Source organism: Candoia aspera, chromosome 1, assembly GCF_035149785.1.
Source record: "Candoia aspera isolate rCanAsp1 chromosome 1, rCanAsp1.hap2, whole genome shotgun sequence".
Classification (NCBI taxonomy): Eukaryota; Metazoa; Chordata; class Lepidosauria; order Squamata; family Boidae; genus Candoia; species Candoia aspera.
In genome coordinates this window covers 331,923,932-331,945,297 of record NC_086153.1, presented here as the reverse complement: position 1 = coordinate 331,945,297, position 21,366 = coordinate 331,923,932, and the positions used below count along the sequence as shown (strand labels likewise).

General features: G+C 42.4%; 2 protein-coding genes across 5 annotated transcripts in view; one reads left to right on the top strand and one right to left on the bottom strand.

Annotated features, from left to right (window-relative positions):
• The window catches only part of ARID3A (AT-rich interaction domain 3A), a 354,333-nt gene that overhangs the window by 148,515 nt on the left and 184,452 nt on the right, over positions 1–21,366 (bottom strand). The window lies entirely within an intron of this gene.
• The window catches only part of ARHGAP45 (Rho GTPase activating protein 45), a 59,639-nt gene continuing 50,758 nt past the window's right edge, over positions 12,486–21,366 (top strand). For 2 of the 4 annotated variants that reach the window (XM_063290720.1, XM_063290718.1), the window contains exon 1: positions 18,434–18,706. In XM_063290720.1, coding sequence (XP_063146790.1) covers positions 18,578–18,706 — 129 coding nt within the window. In that variant the 5' untranslated portion in view covers positions 18,434–18,577. Of the gene's footprint in view, positions 12,693–17,433; positions 17,545–18,433; positions 18,707–21,366 lie in introns of those variants that run through there. The other 2 variants (XM_063290719.1, XM_063290721.1) reach the window with 2 other exon arrangements.

Below are 21,366 nucleotides of genomic sequence, written 5' to 3'. Positions count from 1 at the left end.
GGTTCAGCTTCTCGAGCTGCCTTCTTAGCTTCTTCATCTGCCAGATTATTGCCCACTATTTCGAAGGTATTCCCCTTCCTATGAGCTTCTACATGTACTACTGCAATCCTTTTTGGTTTCACTAGTGAGTCCAGAATTTCTGTAATTAGTTTTTCGTGTATTAGTTCTCTCCCTTTGCTGTTCACCATTCCCCGATCTCTCCAAATTTTTCCAAATGTATGGACTATTCCAAAGGCATATTTGGAGTCCGTGTATATAGTCCCTATCTTTTTGTTTAATAATTTTAGTCCCTGATTTAGGGCAAAAAGTTCACATGTCTGGGCTGACCAACTGGTGGGTAACGATCCCGCTTCTACTAATACCCTAGTTTTTCCTTCCACAATCGCATATCCATTTAGCCTCTTTCCTTCTTCAACCCTAGATGATCCATCAATTAATAAAGCTTCCCCTTTTTCTAACGGTCCCTCTTCCAAATCTGGTCGTATTTTCGTTTGTAACTCTATTACACTGAGACAAAAGTGCTCTGGACTACCCTCCGTCTCTGCATGATTATTTGTTAAAAACTGGACTGGGTTCAGGTTTTCTGTTACTAACACTAAATCCCTCTGTTCTATTAGCATTGCCTAATATTTCAAAATTCGTGAGTCAGTCAACCATCTTCCTGCCTTTTGTTGGAGGATGGGTCGCACTTGATGTGGTGTGCTTACCACCAGAGCCCCTCCGAAAGTCAGTTTTTGGCTCTCCTGAACAAGAATGGCAGTAGCCACCACTGCTTGTACACAAGTCGGCCATCCGCGGATGACAGGGTCCATTTGTTTTGACAGGTATGCTACCGGTTTCCTCTGTCCAGCCCATTTTTGACTGAGTACTCCATGAGCTATGCCTTCCTCAGCATTTACAAACAAGTAGAATGGTTTATCCAAGTTGGGCAAGCTTAAAACTGGTGCTTTTGTTAGGGCCTCCTTTAATTCCTTAAAGACTTCTTTTTCTGCATTTTCCCAGTGTAAGATCCAAGGTTCCTTCTCGGTAAGTTTCCTGTATAAACTTTTTGTTTGCTTGGCATAATTTTCGATCCATAATCTACAATATCCTATTAGTCCTAAAAACTTTCTCAAATCCTTCTTGGTTTTAGGGAGAGGTTGCCTTATTACTCCCTCTATTCTTTCAGGTGTGATTTTTCGGCTTCCCTGACTAACTAGGTGACCTAGGTATTTAACTTCTCTCTCTACATATTGAAGTTTGGTTTTTGATACCCTCAACCCTTTCTGGGCTAAGTAATTCAACAATTGGTTAGTTGCATCTTTGGTAAGTTGCTCTCTTGTCCCTGATACTAAAAGGTCATCTACATATTGTATCAAATATGTTCCCTGAGGACTTTGGAACCCCTCCAGAACCTGTTCTAGTACTTGTCCAAACAGTTCGGGGACTCAGTGAAGCCCTGTGGAAGTACTGTCCATTGATATTGTTGCTTCCGTCCTGTGAATGGGTTTTCCCATTCAAATGCAAACAAGGGTCTTGATTCTTTTGCCAGTGGACATGCCCAAAAAGCATCTTTTAAGTCTATTACACTAAACCATTTATGGTCGGATGGAATATGTCCCATTAAGGTATATGGATTTGGAACTACTGGATGCCTAGTTTCCACTACTTGGTTTAAGAGCCGGAGGTCCTGGACCATCCGGTATGTTCCGTCCGGTTTACGGACTGGAAGGATAGGGGTGATATATGGGGATTGAGTCAGCTCTAATAGTCCATCTTTCATGAGGCCGTCTATTACTGGTTGTAACCCCCTTCTCCCTTCCATCGAGATCGGATATTGTTTTTGTCTAACAACTTCTCCTTCCCTCTTCAATTTAATTTGTAATGGAGGGACTTGAAGTCCTCCTCTATTTCCTTCCACTACCCAGACTTTCTTATTGATAGCTTTCTGATCTTCCTCTGTTAATAGTAACATATGCTGGGAGTCGTCCGAAAAGGATATGGAAAGATTTAATTTTCCTAATAAGTCTCTTCCTAATAAGTTTACCTCGGCTTCTGGTATATATAGAATTTTCCCCTTTACTCCTGTTCCTTCCCTGTATTGGATCTTCACTTCTTCCAATTCTGTCACATAAAACAGTTCTCCTTTTACCCCTGAAATTCTTACTTTTCTTTCACTCTTTCTTACAGAACCGGAAATGGTTGCTACTGAGGTCCGGGCTGCCCCAGTATCAATTAAAAACACCATCTCCTCTCCTTCTGGTCCCACCTTTAAGTTTATCAAGGGCTCCTGGTGGGATTGATAAAATATGGGCCCCTGACCCCCCTAGTAGGGGATATTGTAGTCTTCCTGAGCCATGGCATATATCTGTCGTTCCTTCTGAAGTTTGGGACAGTCTTTCTTAAAGTATCCTTTCTGCCCACATTCAAAACATGCTTTTTCCCTCTTTCCCTCGGACTTCCATCCCCCTCTTCCTGTCCGGTAGTTTCCGGCCTCTACTCTTGGCCCTATTCTTCCTTCTCTCTTCCCTTCCTTCGTTCCTCCCTCTTCTTTCTTTTCATAATTCATGACTTGGTGGACAGTTGCCACCATCATTTTACTCTGTTGTTTCACCTTTTCATTATCTCTCTGGACATAGACCTTTTGTGCCTCCTTCAACAAATCCTCAATTGACTTATCCGCCCATCCGTCTGCTTTTTGCAATTTTTTTCTTATATCGGGCCAAGATTTGGTGACGAATTGGACTCGAACAAGTTGGATATTCCCTGCCGCCTCGGGGTCTATCCCAGAATATTTGCACATTCCATCTTTTAATCTTTGTAAGAATGTAGCTGGCGATTCCTCTTTTTCTTGTTCTATCTGGAGGGCTTTGGTCATGTTTTGAGCTTTGGGTACTGCTTCCTTCATTCCCCTAATTATCAGTACTCTTAAGTCCTCCATGTTCTGTCTTCCCTGATTTGTATTATTGTCCCAGTTTGGTTTGGCAAGAGGAAATTTTACATCCCCCGCTGGGCCGGCTTGATGCTCTCTTTCCCAAATTTGGATAGCGGCTTTTCTTATCAGGTGCCTCTCTTCAGCAGAAAATAGAGTATTTATTATAGCCATTAATTCATCCCATGTATAGATGTTCGGCCCCAATAAATTATCCAATTGTTCTGCCGCCCCCAATGGGTCCTCTATTAAATTTTTCATCTCCTTTTTAAACATCCGCAATTCTGATGCCTTTAATGGTTCATGTACATAACTGATGACTGGCTGTCCCTGAGCGTTCAATCCGGAGGGGACCTCCCTCAAAGGAAAACTTGTTATTTCTTCGCCTTCAAATGGCAAATCCCTTAAATCCTTTTTACATTGTTCAATTTCTTTCCTTAAATTTTTATATAAATTTGACGGAGGTGGACTAGGAGGGGGAGGTACCATGGGCATTATGGGTTGTGGATTATAAGGGGGTGGTGGTGGGTATCTCCTTTTTTCCTCTTGATCTAATTCTTCTTCCCCTTCTCCTTCTGTATTTTGGACTAAGATCCGACTCTCCTCCTGGTCTTGTGGCCACTTATTTGGCGCCCATATAAGGGCATAATCTAGTTCCCGTTTTAAAGTTTTACATTTCTTATTTTTCACATACTCATACAAATTCTGACAGGCGAAATAGTTGTCACTCCCTTCTTATGGCCAATCTATTCTTTTGTCTTCCCACCATACAAAGCAACATAGGTGGAACATCTCTTCCTTAGTTAACCCCATTTTAGTGATTATTTTATTATACGGGGGCTTTCCCCATCCAGCCAGTAGGAGTCCTAATGGACTCCTTGGATCTATTTTTAATCGTTTTTTCTTTCTTTCCCTCACTCGTGGACGACTCTTTATATTGCCCATACTGGTTACCGTCCTGTCTTTATCCTTACCAATCCGCTTTTGAGACTCTTTTCGTACTTCACCAAGTCACTTCCTCCGCTTCCCGGCCAATCCTCTCGCGAGGGTATGGAACCGCGGTACTAAGGAGTCACTCTCGCTTCGCCTTGCAGCCCTCTTTGGCTCTCGGGGCGTCTCACACACACTCTTCTCACAGATCTCAGACTCAGAACAGTCCTACCCAGTCCCCCAACCACCCAGGTGTGAATCGGACACCTTCCGAGTTCTACTCACCTGGGCCTGTGCACAGAGTCTCCCGGTCCTTTTACAGGGTTCAGCAATCTCTCTCTTGGTCCACTCTCAAGATCTTTTTCTATTTCGACTGCTATGTGGGTTCATGGGGCTCGAAAGGCTCTTATTCCAAGATCGCCACTGCCGCGAGGCAAACAGGAACCGTCACAAAGGGACGGGGCATGCCTCCCCTGGTTACCTTGTTAGCCAAGGCAGTCCCGGAACCCTGAGTCGAGCCCCACGTTGGGCGCCAAAAACTGTTAGCAACAAAACTCGAAACAAATTAGACTCCAACAGTCCTTGAGTTTAGAAATAGAAAAAGACTTTATTTCGCTCTCTCTCTGAGCTTCTACAGTTTGCAAAGCGTGGTGGACTTTCCAGGAGCATGATGCAACGTGTCCAAAAGAAAAGCCACCCCATACAATATTTCAAGTTTATTTTTATACATTTTCCTGTCCTGTCGCTCCTCTTTATCCGTTTCCCCATTGGCTGGGTACTCTCAGACTTACAATCTTCCGGCCGCCTTTGTTTTAAACCATTATCATATTAGGTGATGTGTTTAGCCGTTGCCCTGATAAGTTTAGCCATTACCAGATGACGAGTTTAGCCATTGCCATGATAAGTGATGAGTTTAGCCCTTATCATTTGATGAGTTTTCCCCACTATCTCCTCCTGACTTCGTGTTGGTTTAAGTATTTAACATGGTGTTGCTTTTGCTCACTGGCTTGAACTTATTTACACATTAAAATCTTTACCTCTCACAGCTTGATCATGAGGGCTTTAATCTAGATCTGTGGGAGTTGAAGTTGTTGAAACAAGGACCTCAGATAAAAAGTTGTTTTAAAGAAGGAAGTAGAAGTATTGCTTCAATGGCCCTTATTAAACCAGTCAATAAAACATCAGGAAGAATACAGTACATGTCCTTCAATGTATATATCCTGTTCTAAAAATCTTGACCATATTGCTCAGAAGTCTTCTTCCTTCTTATTTATTGAGGACAAGAAAAGAAACCAATTCAGATGTTGACAAACAACACAAAACTACACCAAACTGGCTTACTGTATGGTTTTTTTTTAAAGCATATAGTTTATTATATAATAGGCTGGAGGGGTTCCTTTTATACAGTTTTTAAATGGTTATATAGTTTATATGAGAGCCAGTTTGGTGTAAGGGTTAAGGCGCTGGGCTAGAAACCAGGAGACTGTGAGTTCTAGTCCTGTCTTAGGCATGAAAGCCGGCTGGGTGACCTTGACTCTCTCTCAGCCCTAGGAGGAAGGCAATGGCAAACCTCTCCTGAAAAATCTTGCCAAGAAAACTGCAGGGACTTGCCCAGGCAGTCTCTGAGAATCAGACACGATTGAACAGATAAAAAAAAAGAGTAGTTTACATATCAATATATAATGCCTTTTAAGAAATATTAATTATAACATTTAAATCACCCCTACAATTTACCCCAATCAGATACACATAAGCAGTTCTCAATTGTCCTGTTTTATTCAATAAAAGGCTGTGTTACATGTAATATTTTGGTTCTGACTTCACATGAAATGTTGTTCTAATGTATGGATCCCAATGGGCTGTTTGTCTAATGTGTGGTCCAAGATACTGGTCTCTCTGTTTACTATACAGTTGGCATTCAAATAATGTATGTGCTATGTCCTCTGTCTCTGGAGCGCCATAAATACATTACATTTGTGATAAGGAACTCGATTAAACCTTCCATTTTTCACCATTGTGTTCAGCTGCTCAAAGCTCAGTTTTTAAAAATGGAATCCAAAACAAACAAACTTCTTAAAGGCAGTTGTAAATTCTCATTGAAAAAGTGTATTTTAACCATTTCTGAAGGCAAAGACAATGGAGACCAAATCTATCTCCCAAATGAATCAGAGTTTGGGACTAACATTTTGTTTCTTTATTAAATTTGTAAAGGCTTTCCAATTCCAAAAAGGCCCTGGGAAGCTTGAAAAACTGTCCTGCCTCCTCAACAAATGGGCCACTGAAACTAAGGAGTATCTTTCAAAGACCCTGTCTTACAAGTCTTAGGGCTGTGTTGATCTAAGGTTGGCCCTGCACAATCCTCACACTGTGGTTGCGATGTGGGCTTGAATCAGAAAATGTTCCAATGTAATTAGCATATTTACCTCAATAACCTCATCCTGTGCAAATACAGGTAGTCCCTGTATAGTGATTGTTCGCAATTATGACAGTGATGAAAAAGTAACTTTGCAATCAGTCCTTACATTTACAACCTTCACAGGTCTGTAAAGCAAAGGAAAGCTGAAGTAAGATCATGACCACAGTTGCCGTTTCACTTAGCGACTGCTTCGCTTGACAACTGAGTTGCCGGTCCCAATTGTGGTCACTAATGAGGACTACCTGTACTTAGAGCTCCTTAACTGATGCAACAGAGGGGAACCCATGGCAAATGGGCCACCTTGATTTTTGAGATCACCTGAAAAACAACCTTCGTACCAGTTTGAAACTACGACACTTGCCAGGAGTGGAAAATGTTGACCCTGGAAACTCTCCGATTGCAGTGTGGTCCTGCCCCAAAGGAAGGTCTGTATTCTGGAGCTTTACCGCATTTCCTGGGCAGATGGTTTCCCACTGATGGATTCATCATCCTATCTCCTAGGATTTATTCCCTCTGCATGGCAGAAGATACCATTGTACCTGCCACAACTTCCCTCCATGGTCTACTCTTGCACCAAGGTTAGCTTTGCCTCTCCTCCTGTATAATGGTCAGTTGGTCCAAAAAGAATCCATGGTAAAAGAAGAACGGGGCCGGGCCACCTTTCTTTGTCTCTCCCACTGGCCAGGTGGAAGGAACTTTGGGGAGTTGTTACACAACAGTGGAGACATTTGTGCAGTTGAACTGATGGACAGTGTGACAGAAGTCTGTTCAGTTTCTGGACATGTTTGAACTGAGAGAATCAGATACTACAGTTCTTTTCTGTGTAGCTACTGAAAACCTTAAAATTGAAGCCAATTTAGTGGCCTGCAAGAACCACTGAAATGGAGCAGAGCTTATAACACAGCTGAGAAGCTGGCACAGAAAAGAAAATTATCTTAGATAGCTTCAGTGAGCATGCCAGAGAAACACAGGTTATGGATCTTACACATTCAGCCCTCCCACACGCTTAGACAGATTAGGTTAAGATAAATAAAATAATTTCTTACTGAGTTTATTGTAGCTTCTGTTACATCCATCTTGGTGAAAAGATGAAGTTCCTTTGTTCTTCTTTTCTTTCTGAATACTTAGTTTTGCCCTAAACTCTCAGCCCTACAGCTGCCAAGAGCTGTGTGGAAGAAAGGGGAATTCCAGGCCCACCACATGGTGCCCAGAATGGAGGAGAGCAGCACACATCCCTGTGCTGGATTCTGGTGGAGAAGAAGGAAGAGAGGGAAAGGAAGTGGGAGTGGCAACAAACAGCTTCCTCAGAGTTACATTGTAGGACAACTTAATTTACATGTTAATTCACATGAAAATGAGGCATGCTGGATTTGCCAGAACTTCCAACAAAAATGGGCTGGAAAACCATTATCAACCAATATCGGTGTTTCAACATGGGTAACGTAAGATCTTTGCATTTGTGTACCACCTCACACTTTACACCAGTTGGAACGTGTGGATCTCCTTCAAGGCTAGCCCCATATAGAATGTGTTGCAGTAGTCTAGCCATGATATAACTGAGATATGGATGGTTACTGTCAGATCTGATCAACACAGGAACAGTTACAGGTTATGTACTAGATGCAGTAATGTAAACATACCCCTTTGCATACCTAACCCAATGGGATGATGTGGGACTTCAGCATCCAAATCTGTCAGGTGATCCATTGTCAGTGGTCTCTAAAACTCCCAAGAAGTCCACAGCTAAAATGGTTACACTTCAGCCATGGTGTAGACTTTCAACCAACATGGCCAAAGCAATCCAGGTCTTTACCCTGGCTCAAAGCCTGCTTGAAATGGGTTCAGACAATCAGCAAATTCCAGTTACATCTGAAGTTGTGAGGCCACCATCTGCTTGATCACCTTGATCAGCAAAGTTACATTTGTGACAAGACAGTGATAACCCTGGCTTTCTTAGATAACAAAAGTTTCTTTTAAAGACATCTTAAAGGTATCTTAGGGAGAGGACATGTCCCACCTTCAGTAAGGCATTAATCATTTCCTTTAATCATGGGGACAAACTATGAGGACAAATCATCCAGATGGTTGATTGGCAGCCTATCAGCCCTGTAAATAAACAAATAAAAGTAATTTGATTTCCTCTCAGGTCATTCTGTACAATCACTGAGACCTGTAAACTAAAAAGAGCTGGTGTGACATCAGTCCGACTGTCCCAATACTCAAGTCCAGGTTGAGGGACAACTGACTGCCTTATTTGCAAAGAATGATGAAAATCGCCCTCAACCCAAGAGAGATTTTTTTGCAGATCCACAGCATCCTGGTAAAGCTAGGTAGCAGCCACGGCCTGTTCTGTGCAAGGCAATTGTGGCAGAGAAATTGTCATTTGTTGTTGTTGTCTTCAAATGTGCTTCAGTCTGTTCAGTTTTGATGTGTCCTGACATGTCTTTAGTTGGTACTTAAACTGTTGTCCCACCTGCTTTTATTATCCTCAGTTTCCCATTAAACTAGGGGGCTGAGCTGGCTCTGACAAAAGAGGATTAGAAGCAATGGTGTCAATCACATGGTCTCTTCGGCTTACCTAAGACTTGTACAATTTCATTAACTTACAACATAGGAAATGTTCCAAGTACCTTCAGGAAACTATTAGGACATGCTTTGTTTACCCACAATTGGTTATGGTTACACACTATGCTAAACCATGATCTATGCCTTATTAACAGTGATTAGGTTAATACAGCTCCTAAGCTGTTATGGAAGAGCATACAATACTCTGAATAAAATCAATCTATCATCAAATAAAACTGATCACATTGTGTGAATCCAGTGTCAACGCTTATGAGCAAAATAATTCTGGTTTGTTTAGTCAATTTCTGATTTGGTTTCCTCCATCTCTTTTGCAAGTACATTAGATAAAGGTGAAGTCCCCTTTGAGTCACACTGATCTCCTATTGGCTTGAAGGGCACACCCATGTATTCTTCCTAGAAACAATATGGAAGTGGTTGGCCTTTGTCAAGGTTATTTTTCCAGCTACTAGTCTAACCTACAGCCCTGGGATTCTCTTTGATTGGTAGCCCTGGGATTTCCTGGTAGTCTTGAAGGGCATCTCAAATATCCGAGAAACCCTTTTCCAACCCAGCACAGATGTATCAGACTACAACTCCCATCATGCTCTAGTGAGTGTGACCAAAGAGCATGCTACTGAGATTATGGGAGTTGTGGAGTGAATTGGGTTAGGAAAGGACTCTTTAAGTTACAGAGCTCTGAATGGAGGTACAGTGACTCATAATTTTGGCAGAGAGACTGTGTTTGACAAGATAGAAATGTTTCCTGTCAATAGAGGGTAGCAAAGATCTAGTTTACCTCCTTTTGGCTCATTTGCAGACAGCCGTGAAGACAGCCAAAAATAGCACTCTCATATCCCATCTTAGCTAAAGGAACTACATTTGTGTTTCAATCAGAAGGTAGAGAGTAATAATACTAATACTACTCCTAATAATATCTGTGGCTGGATTCAGAAAATGTGCTACATCATGCTTGATTCAATAAGCCAGTTTGGTCTAGTGGTTAGAATCCAGGAGACTGTGAGTTCTAGTCCCTCCTTAGGTATGAAAGCTGGCTGGATGGCTTTGGGACAGTCACTCTCTCAGCCCAACTCACCTCACAGGGTTGTTGTGGGGAAAATAGGAGAAGGAAGGATTATTAGGTCTGTTTGCCACCTTGATTTATTTATAAAAAAAATAAAGGTGGGATAAAAAAAATCTTTTAAAAAAGCCACAGTTGACTGTGTCACACAAGACAGTAAACCATAAACCACACTTTGCCATCCGCAGTGGCCAGCTTCACATAACATGCTAAGGCAAAACCAAAGAAATCACATTATGATTTTAGTTGGGGCTGTATGTACCGGAGCAAAGTGATGATTACAATCTAAAAGATCCCCCATATTTTGAGACAAGGCTGTGTGTGTTTTCCTATAGAAGCCAGACTGTGCTTGAAGTTCCTGGGAGAGGCCTTTCTCCCAACATCATTGTAGTAGGAATGCAAGAAAAGGTCTTCTTGGCAGTTCTGTCCAGAATTTTCCATAGCTCAGTTAATGTGTTCTCTGCCTGTCCTTAAGTCAGCAAACTAAACTGATTTAAAATTTTTGCTGTCCTCACTGCCAATATTTATTCTGATTCTATATTCTGTGTTCTGGCTTAGCTGCTCGGTGGTGATGTCCTGGTTTCAGGGGTTGGGGCAAGGGTGTCTGCTGGAGGGGTTAAAAAAAGTGAAGATGGAGGTGATGATTGTGCAATCAAAGCCCCACCCCTTGTTTACATGCTTTGCATAAAAAGGAACAGGGTTTTGATTGCCCAGTCGTGACCTCCATCTTCACTTTTTTGAAACCTCCCCCTTTGAATGCCATGTGTGCGGGACATGTTAAGCAAAGCCACTGGTTAAACCCTAGGACTTTACTGTTCTCCCCCTTTCTCAACATGACCAGCTACTAGGAAACTCTCTGCCAGTCTGTGGCTGTGACTGGCAAATGATAGATGGCTACACCACCAGATCCTGCTCTTTCCCCTTCCAGAAAAGAAAAGAAAAAAATGGGGCCAGAGGAAAATGTCCTGAACCAGATCTAAGTGACTAATAGGTGACATGATCATCCTGTCCCTATGAGTCACCTGACAGTGTTGATGCCAATTCAGATGGGGAAGCACATCTGCTGTCATCTTAAAAGCAAAATGCTACTTTAAAACCTCAACAGAAAAGGACGGTTTAAGTCTGTTTCAATCACGGATGGAGGACAAGACGATAGTGGTATCATGGGGACATGGAAGAACAGAGTGGTCGCCTGAGCCTATTCATAGCATGGTTAGATGCAGTGGGGAAAATAACCTTAAACTGTGGAATTCCCTACCTAGAGAACCCCCCCTAGCTTTTTCCTTGTTGTTTTTACATTAGCAAGCAAAGCTTGTTTGTGGAGTCCTTGGTACTCTCTGAGCCTTGTTGTTTTCTTGCAGACGTTTCATTGCCAGACTAGGCAACATCTTCAGTGCAAAGAAGGAGTGGGCCTTGCTCCCAGTTTATATAACTTGGCTTGCCTAAGCAGGGCAAGCCACCGTATATAAACTGAGAGCAAGGCCCTCTCCCTCTTTGCACTGAAGATGTTGCCTAGTCTGGCAATGAAACGTCTGCAAGAAAACAACAAAGTTCAGAGAGCACCAAGGACTCCACAGTTCAACCCTGAGCTACAAATATTCACTTTGATTGGTACAAAGCTTGTTTGTTTGTTTATTACATTTAAAGGTTTCCCAACCCCCAACTTAATCTGCAGTTTAGTTTCACGGCACGAAATTTTTCCTGGAGTAAGCACTTTATTTTTTAATTATTTACTTGATTTAGATCCCTGCTTTCCAGCTCAAGTGTATATTGCTTAATTTTTTTATGGATGGGTTTTTCATTAATTGGCTTTTATGATTTATAACCATATGCATTCCTGCATTATGCATTTATCTTATGAATATGATTGCTGTTGGGCTAACTGACCACCATTTATTGTGGAAATTCAAGATACAGTATCTTGATATACAGTATATCTAAAATAAAATAAAATAATAAAATAAGCTTTCCCTGAATTTGAAGGCTGTTATTTGAATAAGTCTCTTTCATTCTGAATAAACTTCTTTTGTTCTGAAAAATGATGCTCAGACAGACATGACAGAAGTCTACCAAACAATGAAAAATTAGAAATTTCTCTCTTCCTTATAACTTGGAGTCATATATTAACTGTAGCCAGTCCAGGATGCTGGCTCAGGATGACATGGGTCTTTCAATTTAAAAAATTACAAGGAATTCCTGGCCACAAGATGTGCCCAAATAGGACAGATGAGAACACCCACCCACCCACCCCCGTAAAATAGCTTCAGGTGATTTTACACAAGAGAAACTAGGCTCCATCCCGTTTACAAGGGGGTTGAATAAAAGCAAAGAGGAATTTAACAAGCCATGGCTTCCTCCTCGACTACAGTACTGCCACACACACACACACACCCCAGCTTTTTCCTGTGCAGTGTTGCAGTTTCTCTCTGTGTGAGTGTGTGTTTCAGGCAAACCCAGCCAGGAAATAAGTTCGTAATCATGTGCTTTGAGCCCAGGCAGTTTACAGGCAGGAGCGGCTATCAGGACTCAGAAGCTTTCCCTTGCTGAGCACATAGGCTTTTGCCAGTCCTTAGGAAGGACTTTTGCCAGTCCTTAGGAAGCCACATCCAGGGGCTGGAAAGATAAAGATGCTCACTGGACAGTTCAGGCCCTGAGCTGGGAGAGCAACGTTGACCAGACCCATCGTCTTTCTACCGAGCACCATGTTTTCAAGGAAGAAGCGTGAGCTGATAAAAACGCCCTCAATCTCCAAGAAATGCAGAGCAGGGAGCCCTGTGCCCCCAACCTCCTTGGTAAGTAGTGTGCAACCTTTCGGTACCTGGCCACATGAAAATAGGGATGCTCTTGTTACGCCTGCATTTTTACAGCAGCCAAGTCTCCGGGTGCCCAAACCCGGGCAAAACTGTTAGGTTTGTGCCGCATTTATTCATTTGCCTTGAACTGAACGGCTGGGTTGGAAATGAAAAGGGACGGTTATGTTTTCCTTGAAAGGGCATGTGTGTCAATATAGAAGGGCTCAGTTTATACACTGTGCTGAGCTATGGTTCATTTAACCATAGTTTATTAAAGAACAATCGGCTGGGGTGTATAGTTTAGACAGCATGCTAAACTATAAATCATGATTTCTGCATTGCAATGGCATTTTATAAATCAAGGCATGTGCAAAATAGCTGGCTACACACCAACCCATACTTTGGTGTTTCAGCACATGTATTTATGTACATGCGCATTGGAGACAAATAACAAAAACATTTGGAATAAGGGATGATGAACCTTGCAGAATGGCAAACCATGCCAAAAAATATCAAAAGTATTTTGCAGAAGCAAAACCGGGATAGCAATTTACCAAAAGCAGAGACTAAAAATTAGCTATATTTTCCATCTGATATATATCTTATTTATTTGACCTGCATTAGCTTGTCCTTATGAACTTCTGCAGGAGAATGGTGGTAGGGGGCACAGGGCATATATGAAAGAAAGAAAAAGTAATAATTAAGATTAGTGAAGCTTGTAAAAGCTTGAAATGGATCTTTGTAGTGGTCATTCTGAATGTCTTTTTTCCTTGTTGAATTGAAATTGGTTTGAGAGGAATTTCGTTTCCCATGGTATATTCACAAATTACTTTGGGCTTTTGGCCAAAGATCTAGCAGACCGTTGAGAGAATAGCCCAACCTGTTGTACTTGTGTCAGCTGAAGGCACAAAGGAGAAGAGCAGATACACTGCAGACAGTGGGGCCCTGTTCAAGCAACTCTCTGTCTCTGAGCCAGTGTTTCTCAACCTTGGCAACTTTAAGATGTGTGGACTTCAACTCCCAGAATTCCCCGGCCAGCCATGCTCTAAGCAAAATAACAGCCTCTCTCTCTATTGACAGTCATCAACAATTGTAATTAGAATGAATGCAGTAAAATGTATAAATTGGATAGGAGTATGTATGTGTGTGAAGGCAAAGTAGAGGGGTGTATTTTGCGTGTACAACTTGTGTTCAGCCTGGCTGTCCTCATCCATCGTGGACAGCGAGGAATTTCCTTCTGCTTTCATATTCTGTCAGTGAAGGGAAGCTCATGGCCCACCCCATGCTGAAAATTAGAACGTTTTAATCTACATACCTGAACTTTAGAGTCAAATTAAAAACGTAAGACTTGCTATGGGTTGGACAAAAAGCCCCTCCAGCATCCTGTTTTCCATACAGGCCAACCAGGTGCCCCAGTGGGAAACTCTATCGAAGCTTGCAGGCTCCTCCCATGCTTTTTCTCAATGAAGGAAATGGTATTTCCTGGTATCTATCAGAGATAGATTCAGTGGGTTCTTGGTGTTGTCAGAGCTTGTTGCTCTTCCTGCAGACATTTCATTATCAGGCTTGGTAACACCATCCGTGGAGAAGAGCAGAAAGTTCAAAGAACTCCAAGGACCCAACGATTCAACTCTGAGCTACATACTGTATCTTCTCTACTATTGAGAGATAGAAGCTTTGTGAATAGAGAAATACCATCCATGATCAATAACGATGTATATTCTCTCTCTTTTCACCTCCATAGATTTATCTAATACAGGTAGTCCTCACTTAAAAACCATTTGTTTAGTGATGGTTCAGACCTAAGATGGTGCTGAAAAAAACGACTTACAACTGGTCCTCACACTACAACTGTTGCAGGGTCCCTGCGGTCACATGATCAAGCGCTTGGCAACTGGTTTGCATTTACGACCGTTGCAGCATCATGTGGTCCTGCAATCGCCATTTTTGACCTTCCCAGCTGGCTTCTGGAAAGCAAAATCAATTCAGAACCACGTGATTTCATTAATAACTATGTGGTTCGCTTAACGCCTTCAGTGATTTGCTTAATGACCGCCACAAAAAAGCTCGTAAAATTGGGTCGGATTTGCTTAATGGCCGCTTTGCTTAGCAACCAAAATTCCGGTCCCAATTGTGGTTGTTAAGCAAAGACTACCTGTACTTCTTTCAAGACAGTTGTTGCAGTCAGCACATAACATAAATTACATCCCTTTGTTTTCTTTTTGTTTGTCTCCAATCTCCCCCATTCAATTTCCCTGGATGACCATTGAGCACTGTATTATCAAGTGGGCAAATCCCACCTTGATCAATCAATCAATGCGTTTATTGTTTTGACCCCTGATCATAACAAATAAGATAAAACCTACATAAAAGTGGCCAAACATTAATAAAATTCATTAAAATGTGCAAAACTCAGTAAGGATATTAAAACACTGTAATTGAGAGCCAGTTTGGTCTAGTGGTTAAGGCGCTAGGCTAGAAACCAGGAGTCTGTGAGTTCTAGTCCCGCCTTACACATGAAAGCCGGCTGGGTGACCTTCGGCCAGTCCCTCTCTCTCAGCCCAACCCACCTCACAGGGGTGTTGTTGTGGGGAAAATAGGAAGAGGAAGGAGTATTAGGTATGTTCGCCACCTTGAGTGATTTATAAAAATAATAAAGGTGGGATAAAAATCAATTAAATAAATAAATAAAATTGCAGCAGATACAATAATGGGAAAACAAACCTTTGATAAAATCTGTTTAGCAGCAGCCCATGTAAAGCTTGCTAATCTCCCTAGTGGTGTCTCCTTGTCTAAATTCATTAAATATTCAATCTTCTGTGAATCAGGCCCAAATGATTTTCCTGTCAAGAGGGGCTTCAAAAATTTTCCACATGCTGAAGTGGAAATAGGGCAGTACAAATAAATAATGTATAAAATCTCCTATAATTTATTATTTTTTTTTTTATTTATTTATCAAATTTTATCACCGCCCACCTCCCACCAAAAGGGGGACTCTGGGCAGTTTACAACAAACAAAGTTTAAAATTCAGTACCTTTAAATACAATAAATATACATATAATAAACAGTAAAAATATAAAACATAATAAAATCCAGATGGCTAAGATTGCACCTCAACCCATGAGTACAAAGGGCCCTTCTAGGGCGCTTGCCATCCCCAAGGAGGACTGTTCCCCTTCCTGCCCCAGACATGTTGACACAACCAGGTTTTTAGTTTTCCTTGGAACATGGACAGAAGCATATATTATATAGGACATGGGCAGAAGTGTATATTATATAGGATATTAAGAGATTGGCCCTCTCTAGTTGTGGATGCCACGTGCTGGAACCGTAGTCTCGTGAATACCACTTGGAGGGATGGCATTGTAACCCACCTAAGATATAAAATATCTTGGATATTTCTCTAAAGAAATTATATCAATTTCTTAAGTAATAGGTAACCTAGCTTTTTGTGTTATTGTGTGTTCCGACTTCATACACTCTGCAGCAATGATAACAGCGATACAAGTGTTGCTGTCTAGGTAGTCCTTGACTTACGACCGCAATTGGGACCAGAACTTTCATCACTAAGCAAGGTGGTTATTAAGTGAGTCACGCCTGATTTTACTACCTTTTTTGCCATGGTTGTTAAGCAAATCTGGCTTCCCCCATTAACTTTGCTTGTTGGAAGCCTGGGAGGCTGCAGCTGACGTAAATAAATGCCGATTGCCAAGCGCCTGAATTTTGATCATGTGACCGCAGGGAAGCTGTGACAGTCGCAAGTGTGAGGACCAGCTGTAAGCCACTTTTTTCAGAGCCGTTGTAACTTCGAATGGTCGCTAAACAAATGGTTGCAAGTTGAGAACTACCTCTAGTATTTTTTTATCTTGGGCTTTGAAGCTGGTGTGAACTTGTTGTGATGTTTGAGCTCAAGATTCCCTTAATTTCTGGCTTTTCATTTTCTCTGTGGCTTCAAAAATATTATTTGACCTGGAAAGTAAGCAGACCAGATTAAAGTAGAGTTGTATAAATTCTGTTCTGAGGATTGCCAGATACAAACAGTTGCATCTTTAAAGGAAAGGAGAGAAATTTCCACAGGTTCTGAAAGCTACATTTGCAAAAATGTCCTCTTTTACCTACTATTAAAGTTGAAGATGGGCTACTGTATTTTCTCTCTGGCCACCTTTGGCTCCTAGAAGCTGCTGTCTTAGAAAAGGAAACAGTTGATAAGATCCGGAAGAAGCAAGGCATCATACACGCATACACAATTCACCACAAAGGTTTGGTTCTGTCTCTGTGTCTCTGTGGCTCTGAACCCAGATGGGGCATTATCGCCCTACAGATGTTAATTAACTTTTTCAGTGCCAGAATATTTTGTTACTAACGACCCTGCTTTGCAATTTCTCACTGTGTTTATTTTATATAGATCTGACCTTTAACTAGTTTGACCTACAATGGTCTTTTTCAAGTTCTGCTTCACAGAAGCGTTGGACTTCAACTCCCACAATGCCTAGCCAGCATAATCACTGCCTGTGCTGGCTTGGGATTCTGGGGGTTGAAGACCAAAAGAATTCAAGAAGATTCCAGGTTGGGAAGAATGATTCTGAACAGAATTTTAGCATTTCATTGCGTCCTCCTCCCCTTCTTTACTTTTCCATCTACAATTCTGTTTGTGAGTGTGTGCACGTAAACACACTCACGCCTCTGTCAATGTAAGATAACCCTTGGTGTATCTGCTGAATCAGACTGGTGTCTATAGTAAGTGGAGCTGTAGTATGTTGTTGGTTTTCACAGTGCTACAAAACGTATTCTTCATATTATGTCATTTTGAAAATGGAGTGTCCCGTCTTTCGCTGTTGCAAGAGTGCATGGGTGAGTTAAGAACTGCTCGTTCTTCCTTTCACGAGACGGTGTCCTAGTCTGAAAATGTTGGTTCTGTTGGTGGCTTGGGTGTAACCACAAAAATGTTGACATGCACAATATGGAGCAGCTTGGGGCTCCACATTCTCAAGTAACTGCTTGCAGATATACTCAGCTGGTGAGGTCTGACTATCTTACCTCCTTCCAATATTGTAAAATATTACATGATTTTTAATACATAATGGAGGAAATGAGAGAAATGGGGCCTGGGGGGGAAATAACACAAAACACTAGCCGCTTCTAATGAAGCCATATTCTTAAACGTATTTAGTGAGGACATTGCACCTTTCATGTGGAGGAGAGAAGGCCTCTTCTACAGGGGCGGGCTGCTGAGAGAATGCCTCTTTTGTGACCAATAAATGCTTTTTTTTTCCTTCAGAGCCACTATTATGCTGACAGATGTAAAATTTCATGCATGAATCTACTTATCCAGAACTAGACTGGGTGAACCAAAAAGGGGCATTTTGTTCAGGCTCTAAGGTGGTGTTTTTCAAACGTGGCGACTTTTAAGATGTGTGGGCTTCAACTCCCAGAATTCCCCTGCCAGCATGGCTGGCATAGCTGGCTGGGGAATTCTGGGAGTTGAAGTCCACCCATCTTAAAGTTGCCAAGTTTGAAAAACACTGCCCTAAGGCATATCCTTGATTATTTGTTTTTGCACAGTGCAGAAAAGAGGAAGTTGTCAGATCTTACATCCTCCTGCCTAGGAGACAATTTGTGGTTTCTTTTTCTCCGCCTTTTCAAAGCAAGGAAACTGGTAGTGGGCGGTTTTTCTTTTCTATTTCTTTTTTTCTTTTTTTTTTAAACAAGTCTCCTGCAAGTTTTTCAGAACTAAGATGGGCGAGCAAAAACTGCAGTTCCCACTTCAGGGATGGAGATATTTTCTTTTAATTTAACAAGGTCATTGTGGTGCCTCCTTGGAAAAGTGGGTGGGGGTGAGGGGGTGAGCTGGTTTGGCTTCTCCTGATGCTGTGCCATCGGAGGGATGCTTGGCAAGAGGATGAACAGTAAGGCCGCTTACAGCCCGTATTCTGCTGAACTACGGAGGAAAGTCTCCAAAGCTGGAGGAAACGTTCTGGATTCTGTCTCCTTCCGAGCTAGTGTCTGGCTTAAGGTAGGATGACTTTCGCAACAATCCTGCAGGTAGAAGGCAAAGAGGAAGCAAGAGAGGCAAGCCAAGCCCTGGGTGGTGACTCAGCATAGTTCAGCCCTGATGCCGACATTTGGGTGCGTTGAATCCTTGCCATCTTTGCTCCACTGGGGCTACCAGATCTAGGCTGCAAAAATCAAGATGAGTGCTAGATGACTGCCAAGAGTGAGTTGTCTTAGTTGCTGCCATCTAGTGGTCACCTGAGTTGTTACAGTCCAGATCTGATAGCTAACTTCCAACAGGAGTCCACACCCTGCCTCCTGAGGGTCTCACATGGCCCCTTGGTGGCTCTCTTGAAACCAGTGGAATCTTGCAAATTTATTTGATTTATATCTACAATGACCATATTTATTTCAGAAAGCTGTCCTTTAGATTTGTTTACTTTCTTATTTTTTGGTTTTGCTCTTGAACTTTCCTTTGTAAAGCAAAGTTATAAATCTAAACAATTTTTTTAATCGCTATAAGCCGCTTTCAGTTTGCCCTTTTTCAAGTTTGTCCTTTATTTTTTCCAAGAAAATATGCTCACTGTATTTATATCCCACCTTTCAGCTCTGGTGAGCTCTTAACGGCAGTAGCAAAATTTCAAAACAAAAAGAGAGTATATAAGTTAAACATAGGAATTAATAAAGAATCGTTTTGAAAAAGCCCTAAAAATCATCTAACAGTTAAAAATAGGGGAAAAGAGGTGTGTCTGTACAGATTTTGTGAATGCTGAGAGAATAGGAGACAGATGAGTCTACTGAGGAGATACATTTCGTAGCCTGGGAGAGGTGTTCTACAGCAGTGTTTCTCAACCTTGGCCATTGGAAGATGTGAGGACATCAACTCCCAGAATTCCCCAGCTAATCCCCAGCAATTAGCTGGGATTTCTGGGAGTTGAAGTCCACACATCTTCCAATGGCCAAGGTTGAGAAACACTGTTCTACAGACCCTCTCCTGCAGATTCTGCAGGCCAATTGGCTGCCAACATCAGAGGAATATGCCAGACATCTGTCACTTGGATTTGTTCCAAACTGAACCCTGGCCTTGAGGCAGATCCATGGAGACAACTGAGGCCTATCTGGCCTGGTTACCAGGGATGAGTCTGATCCTGTTGATTTTGATGAAGTGTCACTTGAGAGAGGAAGTGGTCCCACCACTGCTTAAAGACTCTGTGCTTTACTCCCTCCTCAAGAAGCCTTCACTGGATCTGACCATTTTGGATAACTTTCATTCCACCTCCAATCTTCCCTTTCTAAGGAAGTTTGTTGAGAAGGTGGTCAAGCTGCAGTTTCAGGGAATCATGAAGGAAATGGATTATCTGAACCCTTTTCAGTCAGGTTTCAGACCTGGATGTGGGACTGAAGTGGCACTGATCACACTTGTGGATGACCTCTGGCAGGAGCAGAATGGGGTGGTGGGTCCATCCTGGCCCTTCTTGATTTCTCAGTAGCTTTTGATACTATCCATCATGGTAGCCTTCTCAACTGTTTCCAGGGATTAGGAGTAGGAGGTTCTGTGATAGTTCTCCTCCTTCCTCTAGGCTGGTTCCAGTCATTGTTGATGTGGGGATAGGCGGGAGAAATCTAGCCCACTTTTCTAGGATTTCTCAGGGCTCAATGCTCTCTCCACTCCTATTTAACATCTATATGAAGCCACTGGGTAAGGTCATCCAACACCATGGGGTGAGGGTTCATCAGTATGTTGATAATACCTACCTTTACATCTCCATCCCAGGCCAACCAAGTAAACCTGTGAAGGTTCTGTCTCAGTCTCTGGAGGCTTTGAGGGTCTGGATGGAGAAAGACAGGCTTCAGCTCAGTCCTGGCAAGATGGAGTAGCTGTGGGTTTTAAGGCCCCTGAAGCCAGTGGTTTTCCATCTTTGGTTCTGGATGGGGTCGCACTATTCCAAACAGCACCAGTATGTAATCTGGGGGTCCTGCTGAACTCACAGCTCCTGTTTGAAGAGTAGGGGGCAGCCACCACCAGGTGGGCTTTTGCACAACTTCATTTTGTGTGCCAGTTGAGCCCCTTTCTAGACTGGGAGGCACTGCTCATGCTCACTCAGACCTCATTCTCCTCCCAAGTGGATTTCTGCAATGCATTCCACATGGACCATCCAGAACCTGCAACTGATCAAGAATGTGGTGGCACAGGCAGTTATGGGCGCAGCTCAGTAAGCTGTGTTATACCTTCGCTTCTATTAGCCCTGCAAGGTAGTCCAGACCAGAAGCACCACCGGGAGTCCTAGCTATATATTTATTTTAAGGTTCCATTAACAGAAACTTGCAAGACTAAAGGTATTTCTCCCCTCCCTTCCTTTTACTCTCCAGAAAACTAGGGAGGGTCCCTTCTGAAATGCTTCCCATGTCCCCTCTCCTTCAGTGGGCTGAGATATCTTTTACATGCCGGCTGTCCAGTTTGTGGCTCTCCCTCCTGTCTCCCAAGGTCCTCCTGTCTCCCATTCCCACTTGCTATTACAGCTTCATAAGCTGCATTGGTAGAATTCAAGGTGCTGGTTCTAAATCAAGCCCTTCATGGCATGGGACCAGGTTTGTGGGACCGCCTCTCCCCAATTGTTTCTACCTGGCCCACCAGGTCTGACAGAAGGGACGCACTCTGGGTTCCTTCAGTTAAAGAATGCC